General features: G+C 40.2%; 1 protein-coding gene across 1 annotated transcript; it reads left to right on the forward strand.

The window, feature by feature from the left end:
• The first annotated feature begins 3060 nt into the window (after nt 1-3060).
• Nucleotides 3061-10257, forward strand: LOC121915855 (left-right determination factor 2-like). Its single transcript, XM_042440431.1, has 4 exons — nt 3061-3387; nt 5346-5589; nt 6970-7209; nt 8578-10257. Exons 1-4 carry the CDS (start codon nt 3120-3122, stop codon nt 8915-8917), a joined length of 1092 nt encoding a protein of 363 aa, XP_042296365.1. The 5' UTR covers nt 3061-3119; the 3' UTR covers nt 8918-10257.
• Nucleotides 10258-18607: the final 8350 nt, after the last annotated feature.

Raw genomic sequence — 18607 nt, forward strand, 5'->3', positions numbered from 1 at the left:
GATCATCCAAAGAAGCCAAATAATGGATGGTTCATTACAGAAAGTACAGAATTCACAACCACAACAAATGGTGATACTTACCAACTCTATATAAGGTGAAAGGAGGATTAGACAAAGACATGGAGGATAAAGCTAGCAATAGCTACTACATGTTACCACTAGTCAGAGGCAATATATCTCCGTCTACCAGTTCCTGGGGTGATAGCAGATTCATGTCCTGTTTTTGGGTTTCTGATGGGAATTTTAAAATATCATTCAGTAACCTTGTATATGAAGAAAAAAAAGCAATAATCAGACCTTTATGAATGGAAATATTACAGAGAGAAACCAAGGCAAACCTTCCAAAACAAGTGTTCAAAGGGAAAGAAGTCCAATCATTGAAGGTTTGTTCCTCCACAATGAATATTTAATGCTATTTAATATTTACATGAAGCCGCTGGGCAAGATAATCCGAGACATGGGGCTGGGTGTTATCAGTACATTGATGACACCCAGATATATTTCTCCATATCTCAGACTCCTGCAGTGACTAAGGATGTCATCTCTCCTCTGAATGAATGTCTTAAAGCAGTAATGGGCTAGATGAGGAGAAACAGACTTAAACTGAATCTAGACAAGACAGAGGTACTCACTATAGGGACCCCTAATCCGGATATGGAGATTTGTCAACTGGTTCTGGATGGAGTCACACTTCCCCTAAAGGACTGTGTTCTCAGCTTGGGAGTGCTCCTGGACTTATAACTCCAACTGTCAGCTCAGATAGATGCAATGGCCAGGAGTGCTTGCTATCTGCTTTGGCTGATACACCAGCTGCAACCCTTTCTGGAGCCAGGGGATCTAGAAATGGTGGTACATGCACTGGTAACCTCTTGACTTCTACAATCCACTCTACATGGGGCTACCCTTGATCCAAGTTAGAAAACTTTAATTGGTTCAAAATATCACAGCCAGACTGGTTGCCGGTAAATCTAGAGGTGACCACATAACACTAATCTTAAAATCCCTCCACTAGCTGCCAATTAATTTCCAGGCACATTACAAGGTGTTGGTTATAACCTTAAAGTCCTACATGGCTTGGGCCCAGCTTACTTGCGGGAGCACCTTCCTCCATACCCCCCACACTCAGGTCTTCTGGGAAAAACCTACTGCAGCCAAAGAAGACCAGGTTTTATATGTATTTTGTAGAATGTACACCATTGGCAAGTTTCATTTTTATCAAATTTATTGTTTGTATGTACAGTGCTGTGTAAATCTACAGCACTATATTAATAATAATAATAATAATAATAATAATAATAATAATAATAATAACAACACCAGATTGGCTGTGGTAACTCAGAGGGCCTCCTCATCTGCTGCTCCTAAAGTATGGAATGATGTGCTGGAAGAAATCCTACATCTCACCCCTCTTGACGCCTTTAAAAAGACTGTCAAGACCGATCTCTTCCGGTGGGCCTTTCCAGACTGACCTCCTATCACAATGATATGGATAGTTCCTGTCTGCCCCAAGATATCTCTCTTCAATTTGCCTATTTTAACAAAATTTAATCTGTATTTTATATTGTTATTTTGTTTAAAAGAGGGGGTTTGGGGATTATATAATCTTCGTTATGTATGTATTATGTATTTTATTGAAGTATTTTTGTGTTATTGTAACCTGACTCGAGCTGTAAGGAGAGGCGGGATATCAATAAAAATGTTGTTGTTGTTGTTGTATTCTATGATAATTGGTCCAGGCCTCAGAGGGAGAGAAGAATGCTGGACCTGACCCCCCCCCTCCCGATTCCCTTCTCCTTTTGTGTCGTGTCTTTTAGATTGTAAGCCTGAGGGCAGGGAACCGTCTATTATCCCTTCTGTTGTAAGCCGCCCAGATTCCCAGTGATTGGGCGGCATATAAATAGATTCTATTATTATTATTATTATTATTATTATTATTAATTGGTATTGCTGAAGTGATGGATTTTAAGGCTCTGTTCCTGAGAAAATAACACATTTCTGCAACCAGCTACATAGTGCAGCTTGAAATAAACCTAACATGCTATATTTAAAAGCCATTATGAAAAGTTTGCAAATAACCTTTAAAAATGCTCAAACTTATATTCTAAGACATCTAAAAATATTTTTAGTTGCTTTTTTTTAATGCCTTGGCTGGTTCAGGGACATAAACCACCAAAGTGTTGTGATTAATTATGATTTTTACAATGCACTTGTTACAATTCACAATCTTGGTAAAAGAAAGTATGTGGACTATGAAGATTCCTATGGTGAAAATTATGTAATATGTTTATTGGTAAGCCACTGAATTTTTATCTGAAATGATAGCCTGGTCAATTTTTATCATAAAATGTCTAGAATAGTAGTTTACTTTTCCTGGTTAACCATGTAGTGTTGAATGCATAGTTGATGTATTCCATATTTTGTTGGCTATCAGTCCTAGCAATGGTACATAGTTGATGGTGAAGGATGATGGAAGTTGCAGTCTGGCATCTGGAGAATTTGCTCATCCTGGTGTATATCATAGATTTTTATTTTAGCAGCTTTGGAAGCAGGCTTTTGGAATCAACAAGATCTGGTGTGAGGCTTTGTTGTTTATGAAACAAGATCCAATAGTGTTAGAAAATACTCATTGTGGGTTAACAAAACTGAGTGGTTGCTGAATTATCTTCCCACCCACACTGACAAAAAAAAAAACCCCCATAAATGTGTATTGATGGAAAACCTGTCATGCAACACATGTAAAAAGTTACTGTGTTCATATGTTTTCCTTTGTGGAAACAATGTAGAAGAAAACACCATGAATGAAACGGGTCTGAGCTGAGTCCACTGATTCTTTTGAGGAGTACATGACCTTGTAAATATAATACAGGAATGCTGTGAGGTGTTGCTGTGGCTTTGCATACAAAGGGGATGTAACACTTCCAAGTCTTCTGCTTCACTTCTGCTTGTGGAATTTGTTATGCCAGTGGTATCGGACTTGCCATATAAAGCCCTTACATCAGCCGTCCTTCCCATTCAGGCAGCTTCCAGCCTTACAGAGCTATCTCTTCCCTGCCAAGAACAGCTTGTGCTGAGGAGAGGGACTGAAGAGATCTTTTTCACAGCTGACTGCCAGGCAAAGGATGGCTGTGAGCTTTAGCTGGGTGGTAACCTGTGCCCTCTTCATAGCTAGCCCTGCCAGTGGATTTAGCGAGAAAGGACTCAAGCAGATGTTGCTGGAGAAACTAGGGCTTCCTGAAGTCCCTGTCCTACAGAAGACAGACCTAGAGAATCTGGTCATTCCAGAGAAGATGAGAAATAGATACATGACCTTGCTGAAGCGTCACCGAGTGAAACGAAGAGCATTGCCAAGTTTAGCTGGGATCCTCAGAGGAATTCCCGGCAATGCAGGTAAGCTTCCCTGTTATTCTTGTGTGTAACTAAAAGCAGAGCTTGGGGTGTACTTTTTTTGACATCAGCTCCACGAAACTGCCAACAAGCATGGCTATTGGGAGATGTATTCCTAATAATAATAATAATAACTTTTACACTCTCTGAAAAAGCAAGATCTGAGTCTCAAATCACAATCTAGATCTGCTTTGAAATGTTTATGGAGTTAAACTGTCAAAAAGCAAAAGCACTGAGTTCAAATCGCAGCCATTTTTACCTTAATATATATCCAAAGATTAAATCTGAATCTCAGGGTTTTTAAGTATACTTGTCCTAAAAATGATAATAAGGTGGAGTAGATAGCTTTGCTCAACAACTAAAGTAGGGCAAGCTTGAGTCCAGTAAAGCTGCCTCCTTGAATTACTTTCTTATGCCTAGTTATTACTGACGTTATGTTGCCATGTTAAGCCAAGCACTGTTCACATGATTAATTCATCAAACATTCACTTTGTTATTCACAGCATTAATTGGCATCACCTTTTCCAATCATGAATATGCTTACTACAAAGTATGATATTCTGCATTTAGGGGACTTAGTCCTAAATAGTGATAGCTGAAGCCTACACACTTGTTCAGAATTTAATGGAATTTACTGACCAAAATCTTGTTATTACTTCTGAATAGAGTAGACCCATTGAATCAATGACATTTAACTACATGTTGATTCACCATTCAACAATTAATTGAATGGGTCTAAATATAGTTGGGATTAACCAAAAAAGATGCCAGCCACTGTCTGGTAAATACAAATGTTTGCAACCCAGATGGTAAATCTTATGCCTGTCTGCTCAGAGACAAATTCTGTTGAATTCAATAGGACCTCCTCCTTGTTCAGTAGGTATAGTGTTGTAGCTTCCTAACTGCATTTAAACTATGAGTTTAATGAGTGTAATAAAAGAGGAGAAACAATTATAAGATGCTGCATAGTTGCCGCTATAAAAGAACATACACACATTCAACTGATAATTGTGCAGTGAACCAGGTCTCTGTGGCTCAAGCCACATGGTGAGCTGAAATATATGATTCCCCAACAACCAAGGAAGAGTGAGAAGTGTGGAAATTTTCAGTTTGTTCTGCTAGAGCTGCCACATGCAATGTTTTTAAGCGCTAACTATTCAGTTCATGGTCTTCCATTAAAAATAACTTGGTGCAGCCTTCCCCAAAATGATGCCTTTCCAGATGTTTGGCACTATAGTTCTTATTAGCCCCATATAACATGATCAGTGTTGGAGGATCATGGGTGGTGAAGTTGAAAACAATCCAAAGTTACCAGGTGGCCTATGCCTGATCTAGTCTAAAATTATTATTTTTAAAATACTTCAGCCGGAGGAAATTTTTGTATGAATTGTGCTTTGGGTTGCCATATAAGGTGCTAATGCAGGAATTCACTGAACCAAAATATGATTCCTGCCATGCAGCTGACACAGTCTGTATTGGGTCATATTTTCATCATCATTATTGGGACAGAGAGAGAGCAGTGTGGGGTAAAATTTCAGAGGTATAATAGGGATGTGCTTAATGCCAGTATGCCATCTATTCAGAACTGCTTTGCTCTAAATGAACAAACCCCACTGCTTCTTCCAAAAGATTTCCTTTCTATAGCTTAAGATGCCTTTCTTTTATCTGCTGAGATGCATATGAAGAAAAATATGTTGGATTTGATGATGCATTTTAAACAACTGCTGTGACAAGAGATGATCTATTTTCAGGAGTGCCCTGTAGATGTGTTGAACTGCAAGTTCCATCAACCCCAGTCCATGCAGCCATTGAATGGTATAGTAGTCTCACACATCTGGAATGTACTCAGTTGGAGAGGACTGCTGTGCTGTAACATAAAAATGGAGCATGTAAGATAAAAATGGAACATATGAGATAGACATGATGATGAACTGAAGTACTTCTGCTCTTCCCAAATGCAGATATTTCAGGAGATGTCCTCTATTCAGATGCCACCCGCCAGAATCTGATCTTTGACATGGAAGGGAGGATACCTGAAAACAGTGAAGTTACTATGGCTGAACTGAAGCTTTTCAAAAAGCCTGTGAACATGAAAAGCCTGCCCCTCAGGCAGTCTCAGAGGCCAGTCATGAATGCCAGGGTGAGCGTTTACTGGGTACAGCTTCAAGACAATGGAACCAACCGAACATCTTTGATTGACTCCAGGTATGAATGAGGTACCCAGTCGGTTAGTTCAGTAAACCTGCATGAAACTCAGTTGAGGGATGCAGTTTCAGGGAAAGAGGGCAGAGATCCCAGGAACACAGAAGCAACTTCATTCGGATATATCAGGTGGAAACTGGGGTAGGGCAGGGGAAGTAGTGTGAATATTAAGAGTATGAGTTGTGATTAGTGCTAGCCCTTTGGTTAAACGTGGATGCAGGCAGATTCAGAGTGCTATGAAATGGCAGCAATTTTTTGGTTAACTGGTTATTGTATTTTCACTGCCAGGGAGAAGAGGTGCTTGTAGAATTTCCTGTCTCATGTGCCAAAATAACATGGCTGTTGTTAGTTTAGGGATGGGCAAATATGTGTCGAGTCCCTCCCCCCAACCACACATAGTATCCGCCTTACCTTCTTCTTGTTGTTGTTTTAATTTGCATCCTGGTTGCACCTTCACTACTTTTGTTTTAGATATTATATATCTTGACCTGGGTGAGAGAGGAACACCGTATGCTAGTGAGCATCAGGCAGTACAGTGTCCTAGACCAGCCCTGGTGGCTGTTCTTTTGTTATACTTCACAATTATCTGATATACAGTTTCTTCTTAGAAATGATCATGAGATGTCAGAACATAATAAAATAATAATAAATAAAAAATTTATTTCTATCCCGCTTTTTGCCAGGTAATCAAAGCCGCGTACAACAAGTTAAAATACATCCATATATATATATATATATATATATATATATATATATATATATATCCCCCCTTAAAACAAGATTAAACAGTATAAGATTAAAAACTACATATTAAAAACCAACAAATCCAAAGAACATGAGTTGGAGGTGTAGACATGTGTGTTGACAAGGTTTCCCACTGCAGCTCTGCCTAAATGGCACTTCTATATTTGACCTCATTGTTGCCAACTTACATGTGACAGGCAATTTATGCAATTCCCACTCATACCATGTGTTAATAAATTGTACTTAAATATTTGTATTTGCACAGAAGGAAATATCAGAAAAAACAACATTTTGGCAATTATAGCTATATTGACTTAATTGGGACTAAAAAAATCATAAGTATTATTATTGTTGTTGTTGTTGTTTCGTAACATTTTTTTTCTGAAGCGTTTTTCCTGGAAAAATTGGGGAAATGAATTTCTAAAAACTATAGTAACAGGAAGATTTTTATGTAAGACTATGTACAGGATTAGACTGTTGCAATTCCTTGTCTTAATTTCATTTTCTCAGGATTTTTTTCTTAATGAAAATGAGTACTTTATGTTTGCTTAACACTGTGGAGGATAGGTATATGATTCCTTTCTTTCTCACGTTAAAGTTTTAGGCTATATCTTAGTTGTAAATTCTTTTCCTATTTAGGTTAGTTCCAATCATGGAATCTGGATGGAGGAACTTTGATGTCACACAGGCTGTACATTTTTGGCTAAAAACCAAGAAGACTGGGCCAATGCTCCTGGAGATCTGGATTGAAGGAGAAAGACTAGGCAGCTATGCCTCTGAAATGGCCAAAGTGGTGCGCTTTACTTCTCAGGACCCTTCAGATAAGGCACTTGGCAAACCTGAGTTGGTGCTTTATACTCTTAATTTGGAAGAGTATGGGTAAGTATCAGAATGTACATGTTTTTTCATCTGTCCTTTCATATAGAAGAAAATCCCAGGAATCCATTAAGTACAGGCAAAGCCTGTAGGCCATATACAGTAGTTGCCTTCTCCACATTTCCCACCAATAAGAGTGTGTGTTCCCAGTGGAACTCATTTCAGGAATGCTTCTCTGAGAAGAAAAGCTGAATCCAGCCTTTACTTTCATTGGTTAAAAGAACCACCAATGCTTTCTTAGGGGAAATATATTATTTTATATTAGGGCCTTCTTGGTAGCTGCTCCTGGGCATTGGAACCCGCTCCCTAGAGAGGCTAGAATGCCTTCCCCCTTAATCTCCTTCTATTGGCAAATTAAAACTTTTCTCTTCCAGCAAGCGTTTAGGCACTGTCTGCATTTATCTTTTCTGATGGATTTGTATTAAATACTTTTAATTCTATGGATAATTAATTGCATTATAATAATAACTTTATGTATGCTTTTACTTAAGTTTTGTATATGCTTTTAACAGTATCTGTTTTAATTTTTCTAAACTGCCTGAGTCCCAGTTAAAGGATAAAGGCAGGATATAATTGGATGAATCATTAATAAATATATAGCTATAATAATAATAATAATAATAATAATAATAATAATAATAATAATGTTTATTTGTATTTTCCCACTTCTCCCAATGGATTGAAGCGGGATTACAACCAAAAATCTCCATACAGGCAATCATGTGTAAAATACATATCATAAAAACAGCACAAAGTATAAAAAATTCAATTACAGTAATTGCAGGGCAGTGGGCTGTTATGACTGGAGGTGAGTTCTTTATAGAAGGTCAGGTGGGTATGCCCACCGGAAGAGATCCGTCTTTAGTGCCTAATACTCTTGTTAGTCCTGACTAGAGTAGACTCATTGAATCAATGGAATTTACCTATATGTTGACTCGTATACCTGAATCAACTGTGTTCTTTAGGTGGGACTACCCTACAGGATTTCAGGCCAACATTATATTATATATGATATACTGTATTGTATGTTTACCATACTGAAGAGCCTCTGTGATGCCATGGCTATATGAACCAAGAGACCTTTGCCCAACAAAAAGCCCGCTTAGTGGTCCTGGATCAGTTGAAAACTCTTTAATGTATCTCACATCCTTTTTATGAGGATAAATTGGGGCAGGTGGAAAGAAGCCATGTATCCTTAAAAATAAAATAAACACACAAGCCCATATTGGTGCTCAATTTAGAAGAAATAAGTCTGTGCCATTTCAAATATCTGCAAGCTTCAGATTATCTGGAGCTCACATCTCTTGAGTGTGTATAGTCCTGATGTCTCAATTGCATATAATAAAGCTATTGTTTTTTGCTTCTTAACAGAGGACCTGGAGACTGTAAAGAGGGAACCTTGACAGAGAAGACCATCTGCTGCCGTCAGGAACATTACATCAATTTCCGAGAGCTGACCTGGACTCAGTATTGGATTATTGAGCCAGCTGGCTACCAGGCTTACCACTGTGTGGGTGGCTGCCGGCAGCCCAAGAACTTGCTGCGCCATTTTGGCTATGGAGAGCGAACCTGTGCTGTGGTGGAAAGTTCCCCACTTCCCATGATGTACCTTGTCAAGAAGGGAAACTACACAGAAATTGAGGTGGCAGAATTCCCCAACATGATTGTAGAAAAATGTGGCTGCATAATGGACAATATAGCAGTGGTCTAGCTATGTACACACTGACACATTTGTACTGGTATCTCTAGCCAAACTGAAAGAGGTGGCTAGCTCTGGAACACTCTATTCCTGCTTTAATCACAGCTGTAAATGCTGCCTTGTAACAGACTGCTCCTAATGCTACTCATAGAACACCCGTGGCATTTTGAATTTGGTTGCTGGTTTTGTCCAAAGCATAGTTTTCTTCTTTCATCAAAGGAATACAATTATGCTGCCACAAACTGAAGCCGCTCCCATTTGGAGTTTTCCACAAGAGGCCAAAATAACAAAATCTAGCAATACAAAAGTTTGTACCAACAAAATGCATTTCATTAACATGGGTGGGAGGACTTATATCAGGGTGTTTCAAATGTAGCCTGTGAGCAACATGACCTTGGTTCCCGCGTTACATTTCCATGTTTCTTTTTTTCCTTTTTAATTGTAAAAGTGCTAAAGTGATATAGCATTTTAGCACTATGACTATAATAAAAAACTAAATATATTAGAAAGGGAATGTGCATACTGGTAAAGGAGCATGAGGTAGTCAGTGATGAGTTCATGGAGGGGATGGCAGGAGGGTGAAGGAAGACCACATCAACCCTGCAGTTTAACTGCACCTTAAGTGGCAGAAGAAACAGTTGAAAAGAAACATGCAGATAGGTAGCACTCAACTCCACTATTATAAACCAGCAACAAACCGGGGCCACACCCTGGTTATATTGAGGGCACAACTGGAGCTGGAGCAGAAACTATTATTAGAAACTTTGAGATCCTGAAACAGAAAGCCCTGATATTTACCAGAAATATTGGGCAGCCTGGGGAGCCCTTGGTGCACAGAGAGGCAGGATATAAATAATTTTTTATTATTGTTATTGTTATTATTAAGAGATCATGATTAAGAAAACTTGGAATTCCCTCCTTGAAATATCACATCGGTCTCATTAACTTGCTAGGTAGATTTTGGCAAACCATTGTATTTGACTCTTCATCTGCAGTGTGAGGTGGTAACAATAGTTCCACAGATACTAAAGTTCATTCATAAGAATTAGCTATGTGCACTGGCCCTTGTGAGAAACTATAACCTTCATTTGTGGTATTCTCTTCCCCTCAAATATCTGCATGGCCCATAGCTGTTAATTTTCAAGAAAATTGTTATGACCATTTCTTTAACAGCTAATGCACTCTTATAAAAGTGGTGAAGTATGCTTTTAATCCTTGTTTTTATATAATATTATATTTTCTTACAATTTTCTTGTACATTATTTTATAAGGGCAATAAGCTCTGAAAGGATTATTAAAATTCTTTGATAAATTAATGCATAAAAATAATTTGAATGATCATAGCACAAACAGACAAGAGGTAATGACAACCTTAAAGTATTATAAACTATACATGCAGCAATAAATCTATCTCACTATTTCTTTCATCTGTCTTTTCTTCATTGTCTGATTCTTTGTTTATATAAGGTGCTTGCACACACTCTGAACAAGGCACATATAAATACTACCTACTATCCTCTTGCTCTAAAATGAGCTGTGAAAATGCTTTTCCTCCATGTCTTATAGGCATGCCAGAAAAGACAGTGGTTGAAGAGAAAACACATCTTTTTATCTAATATCCAGTTCCTGGCACAATCTATAGTCCTTGCTACTAGTTTGAGATTTCAATTAAAGCCACATGAACACTATATTTTAAAATTTTATCTGCTTTATCCATTTAATTTCATATCATACTGACATACTGGAAACTGAAATAGATAACTCAGTCATCTACAACTGTAGTTTACAACTGAATAGGAATTAATGTTATGGATAATTTCTCTGTGTTTTTTTGTGTGAAGTGTTTAACAATTTAGGACTGCACTTAATTCTCCCACTGAAACCAAAGAGATTTAAAAGTGTGTGGGCTTGGCTGGATTGCACCCATGGAAAGTAAGAGCACTGTTGATTTTGAAGAAGAATTTTAATGGGTGTATGGGACTTAAAAATACTTACTGTAGTTTTGATCACATAGCGTCTACACAGAGAAAGAACTGAAGCTGAGAGATATAAAATATCCAACAAATGTTTGCTGAACAGATAGATGAACATTCTCACAGTTCTATGTACATTGATAGGATTCTGTTCTGAATAGTAAGTTATTATACTATAACAATTATAAGAACTGTCATTAGCACTTATCTGTAAAGAATTCTACGATATGTATTCTCTCTCAGAAGGCAAATATAAGTGTTTATGTTGAGGAGAGATTAAGAAATCCTGTAGCCATAGAGACTTCTTTGAAAAGCATGCTTGCTTATGTTTCCTGGATCAGGTTCTTTCCCAGTTGTAATATAATAACATTGTGATTGATGAATTTTCTATAATTTTAACATCCTATCAAAACAATAAAACATAAAGTAAGATAGCAAGATTATTGCTTGACTCTTTAGAGATATACACAAAGCACTATTGTTTCAGTCCTCATTGTTAAAGCAATTTGATTTGATGATGGTACAGCAGGTTCCTTTGAAGACTTTTAACAGAAAAAAGATTGACAGATATATAAATAATTAAATAGAAATAAATAATTAAATAGAAAGGTCAACAAATACTTTCTGTAATAGACTGCAAAGCTAGTGAGCATATGCTGTCTGAAACTTTATTTTTTGCAAAGAGCTTTTGTATATAAGGAAATAGGGGACTGGCCTGTATGAGCACACAGAATCAAGCGAAAATTAACTAGGTATGTCTGCTCATTAGTAGGTTTCTATGAATGCAGTCAAGCTGGCATGGCACAATTCTACTTACATTTACCTGGGAGTAAATGCCATTGAACTCAACGGGATTCACTAATGAATATATGTGCACAGGATTTCAGGGTAAGAGAAACCCTAACAAGGGTGATAACAGTGATAATGGAGAAAGAATTATAGAGCAATACTGGGGATGAAAAGAGCCGCAGAACATTTTCTTATATCAGGGTTCACGCTAAAGACTTTGCAGCAATTTTTTCTGGAATTCTATTTTAGTGCTAAACAAATTCATTAGTAAACACCAAAATGAGCCAGATAACAGTATGAGGTGCTAACTTCACAAGTCTTTAAGAGAACAAATCATGTGAAAATTGACACATGCTGAGATGCTCTTTGAATGCAAAACACTGTGAACTTAAACATCAGCACACTTAAATAAGTGTGCTACTCAGTGCCAGTAGTAATGCAGCCATAGTACAACAGAAAGCAACTATCTATTCCTATTATTTCTAAAATAGCCATTATTCACTGTCAAAACTTTAAAAGCATACTAGAAAAAAATGCTTGGTGGCTAGGTTCACTTTCTTAATATAACTGAAATGCAGTAATTTTTCACTTGGCCTGATAACAAGTTTTGAATAACTCAGAAATGCACTCATATACACATATTAGCTGAGCATTAGCCCCTCAGTTCCCATCCATACTCTGGTCCCAGTTGGACAAACATTTATATGGAGTCTCCTTCTTTGGAAGTCTTTAAACAGAGGCTGGATGGCCACCTGTGGGGTGAGTGTGCTTTGATTGTGAGTTCCTGCATGGCAGGGGTTGATTGGATGTGGTCTCTTCCAACTCTATGATTCTGTCTATGCTTTCGTATCTAAATAAAATTTATTATTATTATTATTATTATTATTATTATTATTAAACTTGACTCAGAGGTGGTTTAAGGTAAAACTGTTTTTAAGAGCCCGTATTCAAACAACCAGTTGCAAAATGTAGTCTTTAGACACATCTTGACTTGGGACCATTTTACTTCTAGTCATTCTCCTAGCAAGATTTCCTTCTCAGTTCTTTTGAAAAAGCCTTTTCCTATGGCATTTTGCTGGATCTTAATAGATGTCCAAACTGAAAGGGGGGGGATTTCTTGCAGCATTGGCATTTAAAAAATTGTTTGAGTGACAACAGCTCCTATCTAAGGAAAGTCAAAAAGTGTTGGGTTATGTTAGCTGTTGTTAAGGTGACTCTGACCCATGGTAACCCTATCATCATCATTGGCAAGCTTCCTTCAGAGAATGCCATTGCCTTCCTCTAGGGCTGAGAAGGAGCATGACTTGCCCAAGGTCACTCAGTGGCTTTCTATGGCAGAGCAGAAATTCAAACACTGGTCTCCAGGATCCTGATACAATATTGAACTCCCTAGTTAAAAGCAGAATTACAGAGAACAATCACAGAGAATAAGGTGCCATGCATCCCTGCCCCCATCTAAAACAAGATCTGAATGAAAATAGCAAAAATATCTAGCCCAGTTCAAGAACAGTGGGAACAGTGGGGTGGAATCTCTTTCTTTGGAGGTCTTTAATCAGAGGCTGGATGGCCATCTGTCAGGGATGCTTTGATTGAGAGTTCCTGCATGGTAGGGGGTTGGACTGGATGGTCCTTGTGCTCTCTTCTAACTCTACGATTCTATGGCGGGTTACAGACTGCCTGTTTGGGGTGGCCTGCACCCGCCCCTTTCCCTGCTGTATCGGGGCCTCAGCTGCCAGACCAGCAGCCTCCAAGGCCCCGATCCGCCACTTTGCAGGCCGCGGGGAAGCGGCAAAAGGCTGCTTCCCCGCGGCCTGGAAAGGGGTGTCCTTGGGGCTTGAAGTCCCAAGGACACCCAGCGACGGCGGGGAGGAGGAGAAAGGGGCTGATTGGCCCCTTTCTCCTCTGCGTCGCTGGGTGCAGCCATGTAAAGGCTGTGCCCAGCGATGCAAACCCCAGAAGGAGCGCCTAAACGGAGCTCCTTCTTGCACCGCGGAAAGGGCGCTCTAGGCGCCCTCCCGTGGCACAAAGATGTCACGTCCGTGCTGCCTTGTTTGGAGGCGGCGCGGTCATGATGTCTTAATGGCGGAGGCCTTGTGGAACGGCCGCCGCCATTTTGTACGGACTGGGTCCGTACTAGAGTTAGGGGCATCAGGAAGTGACACCCCTTTCTAACCCTAATACGGACCCAGTTCATATTTTCAGGCCTGTCTGTAACGGGCCTAAGATTCTATGAACTTGATATCCACTGAGGTTTGATTCCAGGATCCACCGTAGATAACAAAATCCATAGATGCTCAAATCTCATTAAATATAATTAATGGCAGAGCAAAACAACGTCCCTTATAAAAACTGAAAAATTAAGGTTTGCTATTTGGAATTTATACTTTTTTTAAAATAATTTCAGCTGTGGATGCTTGAATCCATGGATAAAAAATTCGTGGATAAGGAAGGCAAACTGTACATGTTAGGTTGATCCCTTTTGTTTTAATTGGAGAGTGTAGCACATTCTTAAATGTTTCCAATGGTAATCCACACTAGTTGAAGTGTTTCAACTTTGAACAGATCATGTATGTTTGTTTTTCTTTCTCTCTTTCCCAAATGCTTCCCTTATCTCTATTTTGCAGTTGTGAAAGTCCAAGGGTATGGCTCAAGAAAAAGAAATGATAGGAAAAAGCTAAGTTAACATCAGGCATGGCCAAAGGAGTTTGAAGGACAGTGAAGGTCCTGGGGGGGGGGGGGGGTATCAGCAGGACAATATGCTAATTCTCAAACCCAGATGAGTTGTGGCAGCAGAGCAGAAGATGAGGAAGGGGGACTTTTGCCTCCCTCCCAGCCCATCTCTGTGGACAGGTGCTTTCCCATTTCCTCTCCATTGAACTCAAGGGGAACATGGAGAATACTTTACCTTGCAAGACCTAAGCAGAGCTGCTCATAAGAAGGAGACTTGGAAGTCTCTCATTCATGGGGTTGCCATAAGACAAATTTGCTTTGATGGCAATTGACAACATTCTTTTGTACAGTCATCACTTGATGGGACTGTGAGCCATAATATCAAGACAATAATGAAAACACACCACCAAAAAGGGGGCAATATTTTTCCAAAGAAAGACAAACATGCACAATTAGCTGGATTTATTTATTTATTGGATTTATATCCCACCTTTCTCTCAAAATGGGAATTAAAGCAGCTATGCAAATTAGACTACCCCTCTGAATCTGCTGTAGCCATTGTTTGATTTGTTATTTTAAGGTATGTTTTAATCTGTGAATTGTTTAATTGTGATTTTAGGGGGGAAGGATACTGGCATATGGGACTGTATGTTTTAACTTGTATGTTGCCCCAATTTTCTCAAAAACAGAGGCGGGATATAAATAAAAAAATAATTTTAATATTATTATGATTATTATTCCGCCCTTTTCCCAAAGCTGGGACTCAGGGTGGCTTACAACATTAAAAAACACCACACAGTTAAAAACATACAAAAATATTATTTTATTATTATTATTATTAACCTTTATTTATGAAGCGCTGTAAATTTACACAGCGCTGTACATGCAATCTTTTTAGTTAGACGGTTCCCTGCCCTCAGGCTTACAATCTAAAAAAGACATGATACAGAAGGAGAAGGGAGTGGTGACGAGAAAGGGTAAGAGGTCCAGCAGTTCCTCTCAACCTCCGAGGCCTGGACCAAGGCAGATGGACTGGAGGGAGGGCAAGGCATCATAATGGATGGTTAATCATTATCCAGGGAAAATACATAATCACAAGTAGGATAATACATATACAGTACATAGGAATACAGGAAATGGATCGATAAACAGCCAACAACAGAACATCAGATAGTAAGCGACAATTATGCGATGCCTGGGAAGGCTTCTCTGAATAGGATGGTTTTCAGCTCCGTTTTGAAGCTGGTTAAAGAAGTGATGGCTCTTGCTTGTGGAGGAAGAAGGTTCCAGGAGTGAGGGGCAGCAAGTGAAAAGGGGCGAATCCGGGATGGGGCAGAGGAAATCCTGGGCTGAGACAGCAGACCTTGACTACCAGAACGGAGGGCCCTGGTGGGAAGGTGAGGAGAAAGAAGGTCTGATAAGTAAGGAGGGGCCAGTCCATGGAGGGCTTTGAATGTCGACAGCAGGAGCTTATACTGAATGCGGAAAGGGAGAGGGAGCCAGTGAAGGGATGCCAACACAGGAGAGATGTGGTCAGAGCGGTGGGTGGAAGTGATAATGCGTGCAGCTGAATGCTGGACAGAGATTAAAGGACGGAGGTGAGAAAAAGGAAGCCCAGCCAGGAGGACATTACAGTAATCCAGTCGTGAGATCACTAGGGCATGGACCAGGATCTTGGCAGTAGAGGCAGTGAGATATGGTCGGATTTTGGCAATATTGTACAAAAGGAATCTACAAGCCTTGGCTGTGGTCTGGATCTGAGGGATACACGACAGAGAAGAGTCAAAGATAAAGCCAAGACTGCGGGCTTGCTGGACTGGTTGAATGGAAATGTTGTCCACAGAGACAGAAAAGGAGTGTTGAAGGTTGGGCTTAGGAGGAAAGACAAGAAGCTCCGTCTTGGACATGTTGAGCTTCAAACGCCGATGGCGCATCCACTGTGAGACAGCTGTAAGGCAAGATGAGACTTGCTGTTCAAGCCTTGGAGAAAGGTCAGGGGCAGAAAGATACAGCTGGGTGTCATCGGCATACAGATGGTAGGAAAAGCCAAAAGAGCTAATGAGTTTTCCTAAGGACAGTGTGTAGAGAGAAAACAGAAGGGGACCCAGAACAGAGCCCTGGGGAACTCCAACAGATAAGGGAACAGGAGAAGAAGTCTGACCCCCTGCAACTACTGCAAAAGATCTGCCAGACAAGTAAGATCTAAACCAGTCGAGAACAGAGTCTGAGAACCCAAGGTCAGAGAGTATGTCAACTAGAAGACAGTGATCAACAGTGTCAAAGGCTGCAGACAGATCGAGAAGAATGAGAACAGAGTAAAGGCCATTAGCCTTGGCCTGTAAAAGGTCATTCGAGATCTTAGTGAGAGCTGTCTCTGTAGAATGCCTTGGGCGGAAGCCAGACTGAAAGGGATCAAGGATGGAATTGGCTTCAAGAAACTCAAGACAGCGCGAATAGACAACCCGTTCCAAAACTTTAGAAAGAAAGGGGAGAAGAGAAATCGGACGATAGCTAGACAAAGAGGAGGGGTCAAGAGAAGGTTTTTTTCAGAATTGGGGAAATGAGAGCATGTTTGAAGTCCGAGGGGAAGGAGCCTGTAGAGAGAGAGAGATTGAAGATATGGAGGAGCGAGGGCAGAAAGGAGGGAGCTATAGAGATTAGAAGACGAGTAGGAATAGGATCAAGAGGACAGGTAGCAGGTTTGGAAGAGTTCAGAAGTGTAGAGAGTTCATCCAAAGAGGCAGGAGGAAAGACAGAAAATTTGTTAGGGGAAGGCGAAAGAAGATTAAGAGCAGTAGAAGAATCAGGAGGGACTATCTCAGAGCGAAGAGTGGTAATCTTAGAGATGAAATAGTTAGCAAAGTCATTAGGAGAGAAAGATGAAGAGACAGGAGGAGAGGGAGGTTTAAGCAAAGTGTTGAAGGTGGAGAACAAACGCTGCGGGCGCCTCTCATTGGCGGAGATCAATGATTTGTAATAATTCTGTTTTGCCATAGAGAGGGCGCGCGAGAAAGAAGAAAGAACAAATTTGAAATGGATAAAATCAGCCCACTTTTTGGACTTTCTCCAAAGACGTTCGGCCGCTCTAGAGCAGGACCGGAGAAACTTAATGTTGGGGGTAAGCCAGGGCTGAGGCCTAGTCTTAGAGGAAGAAGTGCGTACAGAGACGGGGCAAAATGGTCGAGAGTTGAGGAAAGAGTGGAGTTAAATAAAGACATTGCTGAATCAGCAGAATCCCCGAGATTTAGGGAAGAGAGAGATGAATCCAGGGTCAGACCAAGATGGTTAGAGTCAACAGATTGAAGATCACGAAAAAGACGTTGAATAGTATGGCGAGGAGGAGGAGTATAAGTGAGAGCAAAGGAGATTAAATGATGGTCAGATAGTGGAAAGTCAAGTGCCAGGTAGTCAGAAATGGCGCAGTTTGCAGCAAGAACTAGGTCAAGACAGTGACCAAGAGAATGAGTTGAAGAGTTGGAGTGTGGTTGGAGGCCAAAAGAAGCTAGCAGAGAGTTAAAGCGAGATGTTGTAGGGTTATTGGAATCGTCAACATGGATATTAAAGTCACCTAGGATCAAAGTGGGGACTGAATCTGAAAGGAAGAATGTCAGCCAAGATTCAAAGTCAGATAGGAACTGGGTGGCAGAGCCAGGAGGGCGATAGATGACTGCAACCCGGAGCTGTAGAGGAGAAAAGAGTCTAATAGGATGAAACTCAAAGGAAGAGAAGTGATAGCTGGGGGGAAAAGATAGAACTTGAAACTGGCAGGAGTTAGATAGCAAGATACCAACCCCTCCTCCTCAACCCTCAGGACAGCTAGTGTGGGTGAAGGAGAGACCACCAAAAGAAAGGGAAGCGGAGGTAGCAGTATCATGGGCTGGGAGCCAGGTTTCGGTGAGAGCGAGGAGGTTAAAGGATTTAGAGAGAAAGAGGTCATGAATTGCTGTTGCTTTAGGGGCAGCAGAGCGGCAGTTCCAGAGGGAACAGAGGAAGGGAAGCAAGGAGACAGGGAGAGGCCGGATGGGGATCAGGTTAGGAGAAATGTGGCGAGCCATGGGAAGGATGGGGTTCACAGAGAAAAGAAAGAGGTGAAGCTAGCTTTACAATTAAAGGTCAACAACAACAATAACAATAATGACAAAAACAATAATAATATAGCCAGCTCAGGCCTTCTGGGTAGGAGTCCAATGCAAGCAGGAAGTACTTCCAGGGAGCACAGGTTATACTTGACCTTCTTCCTGTGGAGAATTCTGGGACAAGCAGGAGAGTG

This window comes from Sceloporus undulatus, chromosome 1 (assembly GCF_019175285.1).
Source record: "Sceloporus undulatus isolate JIND9_A2432 ecotype Alabama chromosome 1, SceUnd_v1.1, whole genome shotgun sequence".
NCBI classification, from domain to species: domain Eukaryota; kingdom Metazoa; phylum Chordata; class Lepidosauria; order Squamata; family Phrynosomatidae; genus Sceloporus; species Sceloporus undulatus.